At 42.4% G+C, this 17738-nt stretch overlaps 3 protein-coding genes and 1 non-coding gene across 4 annotated transcripts in view; 2 read left to right on the top strand and 2 right to left on the bottom strand.

Moving 5' to 3' along the window:
• The window catches only part of LOC112345910 (probable nucleoredoxin 1), a 1536-nt gene extending 376 nt beyond the window's left edge, over positions 1–1160 (bottom strand). The window contains exons 1-3 of the mRNA XM_024673619.1: positions 1001–1160; positions 527–946; positions 3–467 (exon numbers count right to left, since the gene is read on the bottom strand). Of these exons, the coding sequence (XP_024529387.1) occupies positions 3–467; positions 527–946; positions 1001–1063 (948 nt within the window). The 5' untranslated portion in view covers positions 1064–1160. The remainder of the gene's footprint in view (positions 1–2; positions 468–526; positions 947–1000) is intronic.
• An 8653-nt stretch (positions 1161–9813) lies between these two features.
• LOC9658864 (pentatricopeptide repeat-containing protein At3g12770) lies at positions 9814–11304 on the top strand. Its single transcript, XM_024673618.1, has one exon. The coding sequence runs from the start codon at positions 9814–9816 to the stop codon at positions 11281–11283; it is 1470 nt and encodes a 489-aa protein (XP_024529386.1). The 3' UTR covers positions 11284–11304.
• On the top strand, positions 11246–13005 carry LOC9651225 (uncharacterized protein C3F10.06c). Its single transcript, XM_024674046.1, has 6 exons — positions 11246–11585; positions 11652–12341; positions 12402–12511; positions 12571–12679; positions 12736–12795; positions 12842–13005. The coding sequence occupies exons 1-6, from the start codon at positions 11309–11311 to the stop codon at positions 12997–12999; spliced, it is 1404 nt and encodes a 467-aa protein (XP_024529814.1). The 5' UTR covers positions 11246–11308; the 3' UTR covers positions 13000–13005.
• Positions 13006–13196: 191 nt separating this feature from the next.
• On the bottom strand, positions 13197–13269 carry TRNAF-GAA. The gene has a single exon. It is a non-coding gene; the product is annotated as a tRNA-Phe (tRNA).
• Positions 13270–17738: the final 4469 nt, after the last annotated feature.

Genomic DNA, 17738 nt, shown 5'->3' with positions numbered 1-17738 from the left:
ACGATCCAGATGTGGGCGCCATGGCTACCGCATTCTCCTCCTCCGAGAACCTTGGGAGCTTTTCCCTCGACCGAATCGCGCAGGAGCGCCGCGATGTGGGAATCCGTGAAGGGGAAGGCCTGCGATCCAAAGTGGGAGATAATCCAGCAGCCCTGGGCGGTGATCGTTCTTCCGGACGAGGCCTCCACGATGACGAGCCGCGGGATCTTGCGGAGGTGGTTCAGGCGATCGGTCAGGGCGGTCCTCGAGGCGGCATCGGCGAATGGCAGCGCTGGCCAGGGCATCGATCGGAAGGACGCGGCGAAGGACTCTGGATCGGGATCGCTGGAGACGAAGATGATCTCCAGGTCGTCCTTGAGCTCCTTGTAGGCGGCAGCGAGCTTGGGGGTGAAGCTCTGCGCTTGGCGGCTGGAGTGAGCGGAGAAGTAGAAGCCGATGAGCTTCTGGGTGATCTCACTGAATTTCACCTGAGAGATAGCGATCCAGGTAAGCATCGTCTATCGCTCTCGATCTATCGATTGCTTACTTCTTGGTGGATCTCGCGCTTGCTCAGCAGATTTGTAGAGCCGGGCAGGAATTTGCGATCCTTGAAAGCTCCAAATCCTTGATCCAGGAACTTCTCGCCAGCATCATCGTCACAGAGCCTCCCCTGGCGATCGAAGAGCACAAGCTTTGGGAGGTTCACAGCGCCACACTCTCGGACGATCCTGTTCCTGGCATCGACGTCCTCGTAAGGAACAGCCAGCCACGGCATTCGCTGGAAGTTCTCCTGGAAGCCATCGAGATTGGTGTCACAGGAGACGAACACCACCTCGAATTCTCGCGAGTTGTAAGCGGCGGTGAGCGAGTCCAAGATCTTCCTGCACTGGTCGCGGAATGGGGAATCGATCGACGAGGTCGCGAAGAGGAGGAGCACCGATCTTCCTCTCAGTCGAGCTACTGGAATCTATGAAAAAAACGAGAGCGTTGATCGATCGGGGAAGGAAGTGGAGTTTCCTACCTTGTCTCCATTGCTCGCGAGGAGGTAATCGCGTTCTGGAGTAGTGAGCAGATCATCCAGCATCTCCTCTCTCTTTTGTTTCTTCGTTGTCTAGCAAGCTCTCCAGTTTTCTAGGATGGCATATGCGCTTTCAAAGCAAGGAATCTCTCCGTGAAGAAAGATTATCTTATATAGCAAAGGATATTCTTTAACGTAGCCAGAGGTTGTCAAGAAATCGCAGTTCAGGCCTGAATCGGCTGTAGATATTCCTAGCTAAAAAACTAAAGTTGGAATCTGCAAGAATTCCCTCCACAAAGTCCAAATGCTCACTGTATTGATATGTCTTGTAACATTTGCGGATGGTTGTCAGGGAATGGGGTGTTCCTCAACAAGATCAAGAGGACCATGTTAGTTTGTGTAAAAAGCTCTCTGCAGTTGATGTTGAGATGGGTAAGTTTGTGGAATTTATCTGCTGGGTGGCAATTTCGAGCTTCGAGCTGACGTTTAAGCTTTGGTTCTAGGTGCTGTAGTGGCAGGCAATCATGGCTCTAAACATGGCATTCATTCGGTTTAGCTTAAAGTTTTTGCAAGATCGTGGCTACGGGATGGTTCATATGCCTGTTCTCGTAGACAAGGCTGTATGAAATACAATTTGACAAGGAGCTCTATGAAGTATGTTTGTTCTAAAACTTGCATAGCTGATTGTTAAAGTGTTTGTGTGTCAGCTCAGAGGGGAGAGGAAATATCTCATTGTCACATCGAAACAGGCTCTCTGTGGTTATCCCAAGTATAAAACTCTGGCTCTAAAAGATCCCCCTCTCCAGTGAGTACTATCTTTGGAATTGGATTGCTTCTCATGGTTTTGTGATTATTTCGAGGATAGAAATGTAGCTCCAGAAAATCTCTCTCTTCAGTGAGTGAATATTTATAGTTTTTGGACTTGGAATGGTTCTCACGGTTGGCCTTTGAATTCATCATTGGATGTTTTTAGAATGCAAAGGATAAAAATTTATAGAATTTTATTTATGAAAATTAATTACTTAGAATAAAATAAAATTTAGAACTAGTTTATTCTTAAAAAATGTTAACAAGTTCATAAAGCAATAAAAATGTTATTTTATACCTTTTTTAATTACTTTTGCATACCATTATAACATGTAATTGCTTTAAATTTTAATTGTTACTAAAGAGTTTCTAAGTAGCATTCAAAGATTATAACATATGTAAAGAAAGAAAACAAAAGAGAAAAAGATATTTATATATATAAATATTTACAAAAGGAAAAAATATTTATTTTATAAGTGTGTTAAAACTATCTTTTACATTAACATAAGAATTATTTTATATATTTTTCCTACTAAAAAAAACTTTACATATTTATATTAAAGACAAATTTGTTAAGGATGCCTTTTATATTTTGATAAAGTAGATGTTTGTCATGGCCTACATGACATAATATTTAGTGTTATATGATCATTAACACTTCCAGATTGACACAAATAGGTAATATTTTACATGCTACAAGTGTTAAAAAGATCCTAGTTACCTTATAATATATCTTAATTTCATATAAAATCAACTTAAATCAAATTTTAAAAAATAGATATAAATAATAATAGTAAGCTATGATAATTGAAACTCTTTATTTATAATTTTTTAAATTTTGGTCAATTTTTATTAGTATTTTTATAGGTATTGCAAATTTATATTTATTAATATATAATTTAATATTTAAAATATTTAACATATAAAATTTACAAATAAGAAGATTTAATATTTTTAGAAAAATTAGTAATATTATTATTATTATAGCTATATTTAATGTATTATAGTCATATAATAATAAATATCAGCTATAATAAAATTTAAAATAATAGATATTTAATATGCCAAAAGTTGGAAATGGCTTTTAAATTTTGATAGAGTAAATGCCTTATATTGTGTAAATAACATAACATTTGGATAGAGTTATTGTTTAAAGCAGATTCTATTATATAATGGGCTCGCATTTATGGCTAAAACATTTTATGTTTTTAATGTTTCTATTGGGGATATGCCACACTTTCATGAGTGTTTATCATCCATAAATAAATAACTTGGTGGAATAAGTTATTCAGACTTTCAAAAGAATAATTGTAAAGTACGTGAGCTTTTAGTATTTATATTACTATAGTTATTTGTCATCTCTTCAGTATGTATATATCATAGGAGTGCAAAGTTTTATTGGTCTTTTACCATATAAATTTCTATATATGATCATAATCCGATATTACCAACGAGTTAAATTTACTTTCATAATTACTACAAATTGTAGATGTTATGTCATGGGATCAATATTTAGCAAGCATTCTTTCACTTATTTGAGTAAAGTTTATTGAACATTTGAGCCGTATATAAATGGGATAACAACAGTGTTTTAACTCCCATTATTGTCCACCTACAAGTACAAAATGGATGACTTAATGTTATAATTTGTTTTCCCAATTTTACAGTATATGATTTATTTAAGGGGCTCTTTACTCAATTGAGGAAGAAGAACCAACAATAGTGGGTGATGCACTAGTAAAAGCACTAATTTCAACCCAACAAATTAAGTAGTTAGAGGCAATAATAACATATTCATTATTAATAGTCAACTATGGAATATGCCTCATTAAATCAAATGCCATTAACTTAAATGGACATGAAATTACAATTCACTCCAACTAATATTCCATAGCACGAGGAGGAGCAAACTAGCTTGGCACCAAACACAACTACACATACAGAATAACATCATGTTACATCTTTTGCCAATAAAAAGACTTGCATGGTTTTTCAATCATATATCGATATTCTATATGCCCACCTAGAGTAAGAGAGTCATATAGAAAGTAATGCATAAATATTGAGAGCACCAACATCCATAAATATCATCAGAATTAGTCTCAACAAAATAAAAAAGGTCATCTTGGCAATATTAAGAATATAAATGCCAAAATGACAAATTATTATAAGTAACCAAAGGGAACAATTCAAAAAACAATCCATAAAGGTTTAAATATAAAAGAAAAAAGCTCATGAACAAAAATGCACTTTATTTTTCAATTTGTTAAGAGTCTTAGGATACTTAAGGTTAAGTGTTTTTGGGTTTGAATAGTATTGGGTTGGGTGATCTTTTGGGAAATTTAAATTAAAAAGCTTATATTTGATATTATAAAAGTTTCAAGTCTAACTCATGATCAGCTTTAGTAATATCTAAGAACCATATAAATACATGAAGCTTCTCAAAACCCTAAACTATTGTTAAACACTCTTTTTTTATTATGGAGTAGTTCACCTTTACTATTTGTAATGTATGGTTAATATATGTGATAGGATGGCACTAACCAGACACATTCAGGCTTTCTTGCATCAACACACCTCTAAAACCAATATCAAAAACATTCACATGCAAAATGAAAGGTTGATTATAGTCAAGATCATAATCTATAAATCAAATAAAAAACAATGTTAACTACTTTAACAATGTTCGCAATGGTATAGTAAAATTTGAAAGATGATTAATAAAACAACCGAGATATTGCACCTTACCTAGAAAATGTTATACACTTCGGAATAGGGAACTTTTGAATGACCAAGATCAACTTACAAACCCTCACAAGAAATACGATACCCAAGATAAATCATGTTTTTGGACCTAAACATACACTTCAACTACTTCAACTTTAAACCAACTTCCCACAAATGATTCAACATTTTTTAAATATCATAGATGTGCTTTTCCTACATCCCTTCTGAGTAGATCAAAACATCATCGATAAAGTTAGAAGTCATTTTTGACATATTATAAAGAACTTTGTCCATCATTTGCTAGAAAGTTGATAAAGGATTGTTTAGATCGAACAGCATCACCAAGAACTCATATAAACTAAATAATGTATAAAAAACAATTTTGGGAACATTTTTCTTGACCATCAATATTTACCAGTACCTAAAAGTAAAATTTAACTTAGTGAACTAACAACTTCTCCCCAAATGATCTAAAATATTAACCATGTGAGGAAGAAAGTATTTATTTGGGATAGTCACCTTGTTTAATGGATGATAATCAATATAAAAGTACTTCTACATTAACTATCATCTATTAAACAAGTGCCCTCAATCAAATGCCTTTAAATAATGTTTAAACAAATGCCTTCAATCAAATTTCGTCACAAAATGAAGTTCACATACCTAAGGATTCTAAAACTTTCAAATAACACCCTTCTCTAACATCTCCTTAACGTTTATATGTAAAATCTTAATCTCTTTTGCCAAACAAGAACCTTGATTGAACAAGTATTCCCAATTGGAATAAAATGACATATTGTAATTTTAACTTTAGATGATAAGAAAAAGTAAAAGATTAGCATACTCCTTGAGTCAGTCCACCATTGTGACACCAAGACAATCAAAGGGATATAGAAAGGGAATAAAGAACTATAGTAGGAAGTATTGGGGAAACAAAAAGTGATGGAAATAAAGGTAAAAGTGAAGAAATGAAAATGAAAAAATATAAAAAAAAATGAAAGAAATATAAGAAAGTATGAAACAAGAGAGAGAAGCCTTTAAAGTTATATTTGGCATAATTGTTATACCAAGGATGAGGTCAAAAGTTTAATTTGGCACCACCCGTAACATTTGAAACTTAAGCTTAAGATCTCTCATATGCACAATTAAATCCATCTCATCCCATGCACGTGCATGTATACAACTATTGAAAGATTAACTCTACCATACGATACAACTATAGACGGTAATATGTAGCAATAGCCTGAGCAATAGAGGATAAACTTGAGTATGTATCAATCAATACAGAGAAAATAATAAAAGACCTTTTGTTATAAAAACGAATTTGAAAAGTAACACTAGATGAATTGATATTGCAGTCAAAATTTTATTTTATTATTTTTAGTGTTCTTATTACAATTTTAATTTTTAAATAAGAATTCTTGATATATGTTATTTTTTTTGTTATACTTAGGGCTATTGTTAACTTTAAGATTCCTAAGTATCATTATTGAAATACATATGTATAAAAAACCATGTGAATAGCTTTAATATTTATTACAATTCAAAAGAATATAAGAACTCATGGAAAAAAATAATAAAAAAACAAATAACAAAGTTAAAAACAAGTACAAAAAAAGTAAACCAAGCATTGGCAGAAAATTATTAACTATAATAATAATATTCCTATTCAAGTATATTCTATAATATTTTGTAAAATTTCTTAATTTTAATTCAATCAATTTCATTGCTCAGATTGAATTGTCTCTCAATTTCAAACTTGAAAATTACCCTTTTATTGCAAGCTTGCTTGTAGAAATGTACAAAAACTATGGATGGTGTCTTTTTTGTGGATAGATTCACATATACCCAGCAATGCAGGTCAATCAATGGAGTTTTTTCTATTGACTGTTCTCCACAATGATCTTGTCAAACACCATTCTAAGTGACTGGCCTTGCTGAAAACATTTCTTATCCTGATACAGTCTTTCATAATATTAATGTTTTCTTCTCCTTGTTCACAAGATCAATGGAAGCACATAAAACAACAAGGTATAAGTAATGAAATTTGTCAGATTCTTCCCTTGGCAGCGTCTCCATGCACCAGGGCCATCCAAACCAAGCAAATTTACACGGCCAAGCTCCGCGACTGCAGGATTTATAGGTCCCTGCCCCAGGCCCGGCGCCTCCACGACGAGATCTCCTCGATTGGGACCACTTCATGATCCACATGTATGGGCGCTGCGGCGACATCGCCAGCGCGCGATCGGTCTCCCATTCCATGCCCCCGGAGGAGGAACCTACTCTCAGCATGGCCGCGAGGAAGCCCTCGAGATCTTCAAGAACATGATCCTGGAGGGGATTGAGCCAAACGATGTCACCTTCATTTGCATATCCGAGCTCCCGAGGTCATAGCCCAACGACGACTCCCACTTCGTTTTGCTGCCCAACATGTACAAGACGAGCTTTCCTCAAGGTGGCAACGGTTCCAGAGTACTGGGCGGTTGAAGGATGACAAGCTGCTTCGTTCATTCTATTCGAAAACAGGCATTACGTATTTACCTCTGGCGCGGCTTTCTGAAAGATATGTCGGCAGCAGCAGCCTGGTCACAAGCAGGTTCGGCTTGTCCACTTTCTTCCTTGCTCTGGTCGTCCTTTCTTCAGGATCCAGCGCCAGAATCCACGATGGCCTTCTCACTTGAGACATTATTGCAGCACCTCGAGGTTCCGATGCTCCCGTCTCGTGTCGACGTTTCAGCCTGCGAAATAGATATCTCACGAGTACAAAGACATCGTGGATCGTCAGCAGCAGCAGCTGCCCGTTCTCCTCTTCAGCTGCCACCTGAGCTTGGGCTGCCAAGATGACACCGGCACTCGAATCGTGGAAAGTTCTCCAAGTCATTTGCAATCATCCAGAATGACGGGCGTTATAGACCAGTCCGTCACCTAATATTTCTAGGGCAGAGGAAATGGCTGCGAACGCTCTAGCCTGCAAAACAATGGCTGGGTTCTGGGACGCGACTCTCTGGTCCAGCACTTAGTTCGAGGAGCAACAGAGTTGCGGAGCCTCTTCTTTAGGAGCCAGAGTGGGGTCCAGTGCCTCGCCTCTTATGAAAAGAAGAGTTCCATCCACAAGTTCCTGGACTTGCTCAAGACCTTAGTCCGGCCGAGAACCGAGTCCGTTTCACCAAGCCCGATGCCCGAGCTTCACTCGATCCGTCAAGCTCGTCGATGCCCTCGTCGTCCAGTGAAGATGGATATCCGGAGCAGACGACCACGTTGGACGTGGTTGCATGGCCTGAGTTTTTGTGGAGAGCTTACCAACTTTCCAAAATCAACACTGGCAACAGGCGGGAGTATTTGTGGGCCGCGGAGAAAGTATTACGTCGATGTGTATCCTCTCCCGAGGAATGAACACGAGTTCAAGTCCGTGGCTTACTCCATTTGCAGAGCACTCGAGCTCCTCCAGAACGAAGGTAAGAATCAAATTCTCTTTGAGGGTGTTGCATGGCCGATCATAACATACAGGGCTGGTTCATTACGATGTGAGATGGGCCAACGTTGCCTACGATCATGCCACCGGGTCGTGGTTCTTGCTGGATCTGGAAGCGGTGTGTGAGAGTGGACAAAACCCAAAGGCAAATGACGATAACATGGTGGACGAGCTCGGGACGTACACTGACGAGTCGGATTTGTATCAGCTAGGAGAATCTGTGGTGGTGGTGGAAAGAGGATCGATGTGAGTGAAGATGGGCTTGCGTTTATTAGCAAGCTCAAGTCCAAGAGGATGAAGACGAGCTCTCTGGCTCTCAAGGAGGGCTCTCGGAGAAAGTCAATAGTGATCGTAAATAAGATTGTGTTTAAAGTCCTAGGATCAATTATCCAATGGTGAAGCTAAAAGATTGTAGTAGTATGTGGATGGCAACGACAGGTCAAAGAAAACAGTCAGAGCGATTCAATTTCGCGATCGTGCTCTTGCTGTTGATCACTCCAGGAGCCTGGTTCTTCTGGCCCCCTTTCATCCATGATATCAACTCCCGACAGCTATTGGTACCATCGAGAGAACGACGTTGACTGGCTTTGGTCACCAATTCATACGTCTACAAAATAGTAGATAGTAATATTCAGGATTTGGCTCGCTCCACGTTGTCATTCAAGGGCGGGGGCGGTGGTCCACTGGGGGTCACAATCCAGGAATCCATGAGGCTGACTGCTACTTTGTCGATGAGTTTTGCCAGAAACGCGTGTGCTGGTGCGCTTAGCTCACCCAGGCACAGAGAGATCTTGTTCAGCATGACACCAAGCTGTATCTGGTAAAAACAAGTTTCAGTTTCAATTTCTAATATGCTGACTTTCTCGAGTGTCTTGTCGTCGCATGCTGGCAATTCATTTGCAAATGGTATTCTTAGTAGTGAAATTGTTTCCAAATCCAGTAGGAAGTAGGAGCCTGTGGTGTAATCAAACACTACATTCCAGAGACGGATGTCTCGATGGAGGAGTGGCGGCACTGGAAAATACAAACCACGAAAATTACTCTTAGATTTCCAATGCTACGAGAATGCTTTCATTGAGATTGAAATGTACACGTTTTTCTTTGTACTATTGAAAGTTTAATAAGATACAAATGCACACATTCGAATTTGCTGATTAACCTTAGTATTTTCATGATTTTGGAGATCGGGCATTTCCAAGTTTAGGAGTTTGTATACAGAGTTAACAACATGTCTGAGGAGCTGCAGCGAAGAATTATGATCTGGAGGTGTGATTTCCTGTCACAGGGAAATCGATCAAAGTAAGCATCATCACATCTCGATCGATATCCCCTTGCGTTTGATCGGCAGATTGGTGGTACATGCTTGGCAATCAGAGTTACTAGCATCCAAGGAAGAGCCAGCCACTGGAAGTTCTCCTGGAAAGCATCTAGATTGCTGTCACAGGACACGTGGTCGACGCTGTCGCGGAGGAGCACCCATTTTCCTCTCAATCGAGCATGAAAGGCCGCGGATGGCATATGCGCTTTCAAGGCAAGGAATCTAGGGCTCTTGGGGAATTGAATGTGGTGGAAATGGGGGCAATGGAGCATTCGCCGGCGACGACCACGATTCGCGCGTCTCCATAGCAGCCACGCAGAAGCGCCGTCCACGAATCAAACCGATCACTTCGAAGAAACCAAGCAAATCTACACGGCCAAGCTCCGCGACTGCACTAATTCCAGATCCCTGCCCCAGGCCCGGCGCCTCCACGCGGAGATCTCCTCGATCGGCCTCATCCGCGACCATTTCGTGGCCAATCTGGTGATCCACATGTATGGCCGCTGCGGCGACATCGCCAGCGCGCGCGAGATCTTCGACTCCATGCCCCGGAGGAACCGATTCTCGTGGTCGATCATGATCGGTGCATATGCCCAGACCGGGCATGGCCGCGACGCGCTGGAGCTCTTCCAGCGCATGGGCCGGGAGGGTGTCCGCCCCAGCAGCGTCACATTCGTGGTGCTGCTCAGCGTGTGCGCTGATCTGGGCGGCGCCGCGCTGGGCGAGGGCCGAGCCATCCACGCCAAGATCATCGCTGACGGCCTCGCCGCGGATCCCATCCTCTGCAACAATCTCGTCAACATGTATGGCAAGTGTGGCAGCCTGCGCGACGCCAAAGAGATCTTCGAGAGCTTCTCGTCCGGGAGGGACGTGGTGGCGTGGACCGCGATGATCCAGGCGTATGCCCAGCTCGGGCACAGCGCCGCCGCCCTGGAGCTCTTCTGGGCGGTGGTCGAGGCCGGCGAGGCCAGGCCCAACCGCGTCACCTTCATCACCGCGCTAGGCGCGTGCTCCAATCTCCACGATCTGGAAGAGGGCCGGAAAATCCATCGCTACATCGATCGCTACGAAGAAGAGGAGGAGAGAAGCGATGTTCTCGTCGCCACCGCGCTGATCAACATGTATGGCAAGTGTGGCAGCGTCGAGGACGCGCGAGAGATCTTCCAGGGGATCTCAAAGAGGGACGTGATCGCCTGGAACGCGATCATCGCAGCAAATGCCCAGCTCGGGCACGGCAAGGAGGCGCTGGAGCTCCTCCAGCGGATGGATCTCGAGGGGGTCCGCCCCAACCAGGTGAGCTTCGTGAGCGCCCTCGACGGCTGCGCGAGCATCGGCGCGCTGGCGGAGGGGCGATCGATCCACGCGCGCGTCCGGGCGTCGCGGAGTCTCGCGAGCACGACGCTAGGCAACACGCTCATCCACATGTATGGCAAATGCGGGAGCCTGGCGGGCGCCCGGGTGGCGTTCGAGGAGATGGGCGGCGCCGCCGCGCCGCGGGATGCGGTGTCGTGGGCCGCGCTGGTGGCGGCGTACGCGCGGCACGGGCGGTCCCGGGCGGCGCGCGAGGTCTTCGAGAGGATGGCGTGGGAGGGCGTGCAGCCGTCGGGCGTCGCGTTTGTGAGCATCCTGGCGGCGTGCAGCCACGGCGGGCTCTTGCTGCCCAGCCGGAGCTACTTCCTGGCCATGAGTGGCGACCACGGCATCGCGCCCTCGATGGAGCACTACGGCTGCGTGATCGATCTGCTCGGCCGGCTGGGGATGATGGAGGAGCTCATGGATCTCATCGCCGCTATGCCCTTCGAGCCGGGGGGGATCGAGTGGCGGAATGTGCTGGGCGCTTGCAGGACGCAGTCGGATGTGGAGAATGGATCCGACGCCGCCGAGATTGCGAGGGAGCTGGAGCCCGAGCACGCCGCGGCCTATGTAATGCTCTTCGGCCTTTACAGCACGGAAGAACCCTAATTTCCTGGGAATTAGGGTTCTAGCGATGGAGAATGAGCACAGCATCTACAAGATCGCCAGGAGCATCAAGCGCAAGGAGCAGTCGCTCTACAATGCGCTGCGCTCCATCTACGATGACGCCGGGTTCGTGGCGGAGATTCGAGCCCTCAGGCCTGCACTTCCGCTGGTGGCAAATCTTCGGTGTGGGCTGTGGTATGCGCGCAAATTCGATGATACGTGCTACTTCAAATCCACCGATGGCCATACGGGGAATTGGGGCTTCAATCCTGCGCGGCTCAACATCCACATTGCCGCCATTGCTGGTAAGCGCTTCGTTTACTCGCTAAGAAAGAATCCACAGCTTATCTTTTTCTTCTCCGATCGTCCAGCGCGATCTGGAGGCTGCATGATCGTGGATTCGACCAGGAAAGGGAAAAGATTTCCCGACAGTATGTCCAAGACGATTCCAATATGGACATGCGTGATGAATCGAGGGATATCAATGCTTCTCGATCCGGACAAGCGCAAGAGCTGGGATTGCGAGCTCCACCTCCCTAGCTGGGTGTCCGAGACCGAGAAGTCGTGTATCCAAGCCCGGCTGGATCAATGGGTGGGAGTTTTGCTAGCGAGTGGAGCCGACTTGGCGGGCTTGGCAGCGTCACTCGAGAGGCCTCTCCGACCACTTTGGATATCTCAGCGATCACTGATATGGCTGGACGAGATCCCGGAGCCGGGCTCGCTGGACTTTACACCGGTGATCCTCATCTCGGCATCCAGGCCGAGAGCTCTAGAGAGGTGTAGTGATTCGGAGGCAGGATGGAGCTACATTCCTGGCGCGGGGGATGACGAAGAGAGCTGGGCTCGAGGATTGACGCCAGGGATGTTTTGGAGCAATGCTCTGGACATCATCGATGCCGGCCCCGATGAATGCAACGCGAAGGTGGCGGAGATTGTGAGGAGGGATGGGAGGCCTTGGAAAGTTTTGCAAGGGTGGGAGGGAAACGGGATTCATGGTGAGATAGCGAATGGAGATACAGGAATTCGATGGATTGGAAACACTGGTCTAGCGCTTGGTGCAAGTAAGTCAGATTTCATTGTTTCGCTTTGTTTTTTATTTGCTCTTCCTTGTTCTTTGCTAGTTCAACCACAGGAACTCTTATCAATCAAGAATGTCTCGGTTATAGACTGCTCTGGACATCTTGATGTTTCATTCTTGGGCGAAGGCTATTTTCTTTCCCTAAACATTCAGGTAAAACAAATGGTTCTCTTGGAACGGTCAGTAACTTACATTTTACATTGCTCTGATAGGATTCTAAGTTTGATCGGTATTGTCTACAAAATAATCTTCCAGCCATTGTTGAGTTTGCAATAAGAAGTTTGGGTAAGAAAAGGAACCTTTTGGTTTGTTGCAGAAATGGTACTTATTTGATCTTGAGTTTTGGATCTCAATTTTTAATTTTTGATTTTCAACAGGAGGAAATATCAGTGTCTCAGTTTGTTTAGCAATCTTGATGGCTTGCTTTAATAAAGATGGTATGTGTTTCATTTTATTTTACTTCTAATTTATATCTGTCATTAGGAGTTTTCTCTTATGAAAATCTTGCAATTCAAGTTATGAAAGAGGACATTCGAGAAAAATTAGTTTATGTATCTGCCTATGTACCAAATGTTTATCCTTCTCGAGGTAATTTAAAACAGGTGTACAATTATTTTAAAAAAAGAAAAAATATATCATAAAGTGGCTACTTTTAATTTATTCGTAGTATTCGTCGAAGTCTAAAATCAGCAACCACACTCTTGTTTGATGTCCCTGTGCTCTTGTGATCACAATCCCTGTTTTGTTTTTTGCCCTTCAAAAGATAAATTGATCCATGATCTGGACTGTGCATCTCTGAGAGCTTGCAGCATCTTCTAATGCATTTCTATTTTCTAGATGCGGAGAGCGTGGATCGAACACGCGCCCTTCAGATCTTCAGTCTGACGCTCTCCCAACTGAGCTATCCCCGCTTAATCGGTTTTCAAACTACTTATTAATTTAAACCACTGAGTATGGTGTTTAAAGAACTCTCGTGGTTTAAACATTCTTTGCTCACCTCAACTCCAAAATCTACCGCTACCACTATACCAAATGTAAATTCACTTTTACAGAGGATCCATCGTCTCGGTTTCCATCATCCTCTTTGTCGCAAAAATCGCCTTTGAGAGGAGGAGAAGAGCCACCGTTTTGGAGATCCAAGTTAAAGAGCGCTACGATCACGAGAATTAATCTACCTGTGGATAGCTCACAGTACCACCGGTTACTATAAGATTACCTGCTTAGCCATCGGCACCGTGGCATGCAATTAGAGATTGAGGGTTTTAATATAGGTTTCTGCTACATGGGCGATCTCTGGAAGAAGCTGCTGCATTGCTTTACCAACGTAATCTTTTTCTTCAGTGCAGGGACGCGATCCTTGATCACCAGCCTCGGCTTCTAGGCAGCTCACATGTGGCCTTCACAAACAAAATGATTGGCAATCATGCTTGTGCCAGACATCTTGGGTTTAGGCTTGCCAAACATCTGGAAAGGTACAGACTATGTTTGCAGTAATTTCGTCGACAATTTTTTGCATTGAGTGAATGCAGGTGTAAGCACTTGTTGGTTTGCGCATTTAGATCCTTTTGTTGAGAGTTTCTCCCTGTGTCACTGTTGGCATTCTGGCCAGCTGAAAGTCATGGCAGTGGCTGCACAAGCAGCCAGCCGCACCTTGCAAAGCTTCCAGGGCTCCGAGTACATACAGGAGATGTACGAAGGTGCGATGCATATGACGATTACATGCAGGTCCGAGCTGTTCTTCAAGCAGCTCGCCAGAGATTTCCAACTTAGGTGGTTTTATTGTTCTTCGCGTTTTGTTTCTTCCTTTTTATCGGTATGAGAAGGTGGTGCAATTCTTGCAGTCGTTTACGCTCAGTGCAACAATGCTTTAGGGCTCGCAACATCCGCTCAGTGCAACAATGCTTTATGGCTCGCAACATCAGGTGAAGTGCAGTGTTGGACCGACCGAAGCTCCTTGAGGCTTGCAATAATGCACTTGAAGAGGTTGCTTGAATCTATCTCTGCTGCTATATGCCAAGCTCGGCACTACCTGTAACGGAAGCAGCTCACCAGACACCATCTTGTCAAGTTCGCTGCAGACTGAATATTGTCTTCCTCAGTCAAGCTGATTTCTTCTAGTTCTTCATGCCAAACAATGGTATGGCACTCTTAAGTTTGAGGTAAAAAGCTTTCACATATTGTTTGTAGCCAAACTGAATGCATTTTCATGTGCAATGGCTCAGTGACAACAAGCTGGATCCCATTCTAGAGTCACTGGCCAAGCTACCTTGGTTGACTTGCACAGGCTTAACCTCAGCAAGTCCATCTATCCACTGGCAAGTTCTCAATGTTGAGAATAGCGAGCCAAGTGGCAGTGACTGAAGAGGTGAGTTTTCTATTTTTGGTGCTTTTAGCTCCCCGGCAAACATCTGTATTCTCTTTTCTTCTTCTCTAGATTACTGACATTGCTTGGAATGTATTACAGTCATACACATTGGAGATTAAGTTTCTTGAAGCTCTCTGATGCTTCAAACAAAAGGCAAGCACTGCCACCATCAAGCATACATGACAATTGGCTTCAAGAAGATGATGGCTAGGTTTATGAGTTTTGCAATTGTCAATTTTGCAACTGTTCTTGGCTCTTCTGGATCTGCCAAGTGAGTATTTCCGAGTTATGACTCGATTTCTGATGTTGAAGCATGTGAAACTTTTATGCAGTTTTGGTCAGAGTCTAGAACAATGCACTGGATCTTTGCACGGAAACACAGGGAACATTTGAAATAACCCAACACTTGAGGTGATATGCTCATTAACGTTTGTGATTTGTTTATCTCGAGGCATCTTTTTTTAGGCACTTCGAGCATTGACTTAGATGGGAACTTTCATTGGTGGGGGCAATGATTCTAGCAAAGAAGGCTCTGGAAGAAGCTTATATTACGAAGCAGATGATCTGTTTTCAGACCTCTTGAAAGATGAAAATGAAGGCTTAGCATTAACAAGAAGTGACTATATTGCTTTTAAGGTTACAAAGGTCCATTTTGCAGGAACATCATTGGTTGTATCCTGGAATGAAAGTTACGTTGGAAGCAGCAATGGGGTACATGCTCTAAAATTTATCCCGCAGCTTTTGCAAGTCTATTTCAACGTTGCATTGCAAGATATGAGCGATTGTAAGTTCCAAACCTTTGCGATTAATCTGCTGCTCTTTGTATGTTTAGCACTACTCTGCGCTCTTTTACCTATGGTCTTCTTCAGAATCAATGCTATGTTTCCAGATAAGACATTTTCAATCGAGGTAAGCAAGATTAGTTTACTCATAAGCTGACTCATGTCTTAAATCAGGTCCAACAAACGTGTTGTCAGTTTGTGCACACTTTCTTCAAGAAATCTCCTCAATTCATTGCTCTTTTGAAGGTAAGCCTTTCTTATCTATTTGATGTTGTTATCCCAAAAGAAGTAAAAACATTGCAGAAGCCCATCACCAGTCAACCTCAAACAAGTGACAGTAAAGTAAGATGGATTTCACAATGTTTGAGTGTTAAACTTCTATTACATTTACTAGACTGAGCTTCCTTTGCAACTATGCTGAGTCGTTGGAGACCATGGGGGTGGTGGTACTTGTTTCAAGGATGGTGTAAGAGAGCTCTTTGAAACTCTGGAGTTGGTTCTCTACAAAAACCTCTCCTTATGGTAATTGAAGTTTCTCACTGTTTATGTTGTGTCTAATCTTCACAAACATCCAGGCATAAAACTTCTGCCATCCCGGCCCAGTCCCAGCTGCTATTTTTTGTCATAACCGCCATAGCAAAGCTTGCAACGTGCCATCAAGAGCTCTTGCCTAGAGCTCGAGTGCTAAGGTTTGTGTTTTTTTTTTGTCTTCTCTAAGGAACTTTTTTGAGTTTAAGTTGCTGTTCTTGATGAAGGTGGCACAATCACATCAACTACTCAATAAGATTGTCTGGAGAAGAATTGAAGATCACCATTGCTGCCTACGACTGAGTCCCTGGAGTGGAGAAGCTGGTGATGAATGCAAAGATGGACCTTGCCTCGCAGCTTATACAGCATGAGAAGCCCAAGAGCTTGCTGCATTACTACAAGGCCATGGAGCTGTCCACAAAGTTCGATTTGTTTCTCACATGTCCAAGAAGATTTGGCCTCCCGTCAATCACAACATGGTCAGATGCTACCAGCATTTTGGACAAATATTCACAGGTTATACTTCCCACCAAAGGATCAACTACAAGGAAATAAGTTCAAGAAAAACAAAGAGAAAACTCATGGCTCACCCAGCAATGCACAAATTGAAACAAAACTTTGGAAATTGTAAGAGCTGGACTTTAATTCTCCTTGAGAGTTTTCAAGAAGATCTGTCCACTAGGATGAATTTTGCAGTGATAGATTCATGTTTTAAACACCACCTACATTTTCTAACGAGAGATAAGATCTTTGAATTCTTCCTCCTTTCCACATTATCTTGAAAGGCTTTAATGGATAATTACTAGGGAGGCTAATGTTGACCTTATAAAGGGATCCTATGAGATCAAGAAGAATTTCTTCAAAAGTTAAGAATTGAGCTAAGAAGTCTACCCAATGGACTGACGATTGTGGAGACCCACTCATAGAAATTATTGGCCTTTGGACTGGCAAAGCAATTCTCTAGTGAAACCTTTATTTGTTATGCATTAAACAACCTTAGCTAGCACTAATTTCTCATAGCTGAGCCACTAGATCATTGACAAAGTGTAGATTATGTTCCTCTTGTAACCAAACCTTACAAGGATTTAACACCACTTAATCTTGCCTGACCAATCAAAATCCACAAACATGACATCAAAGCAACCTTCTCCCTTTGAATGAAGTTTGATGTTAAAGAGCCTCATTGCAGATAACCAATAGAATGACCTTCTTACACTTAATGATTACTGTTAGAAACCACCATCTTCAATTCCTAAATATGTCATTTCAACCAAAAGCCATCCCAAGGAATAATTTTGGCATTGAATCAATGTCATGACTAAAAAAAATGTTATATGACATGGATAGTTTGAGAGGCTAATGTCACCTGGCATTCAAATATTTATAAAAAACTGTCATTTGACATGCAATAATAATGTCACCATAATGTCACCATAAATTTTATAAATTCAAATATTCTAGAATATACTTATAGAAATATACTTAATATATACCTATTAAGGATATTCTTCTATTAAATGCATGTATACCCTAAAATCTCCCTAAGCCCTTTCTTTTTGGATAAGAGCACAAATATAAAAGTGGACTCAAAGGAAGCTATAAATATTTTAAGTGAAATTTTTGAAGGTGGTATTTTTGAGGAATCAGGGAGAGAATTGGTGGAGAAGATTATAACTATTTTGAACACTTGATTTATGGACTTTAT

Source organism: Selaginella moellendorffii, unplaced genomic scaffold, assembly GCF_000143415.4.
Source record: "Selaginella moellendorffii unplaced genomic scaffold, v1.0 SELMOscaffold_11, whole genome shotgun sequence".
NCBI classification, from domain to species: Eukaryota; Viridiplantae; Streptophyta; class Lycopodiopsida; order Selaginellales; family Selaginellaceae; genus Selaginella; species Selaginella moellendorffii.
The sequence above is the reverse complement of the archived record's forward strand: the minus strand, read 5'-3'. Positions and strand labels throughout refer to the sequence as shown.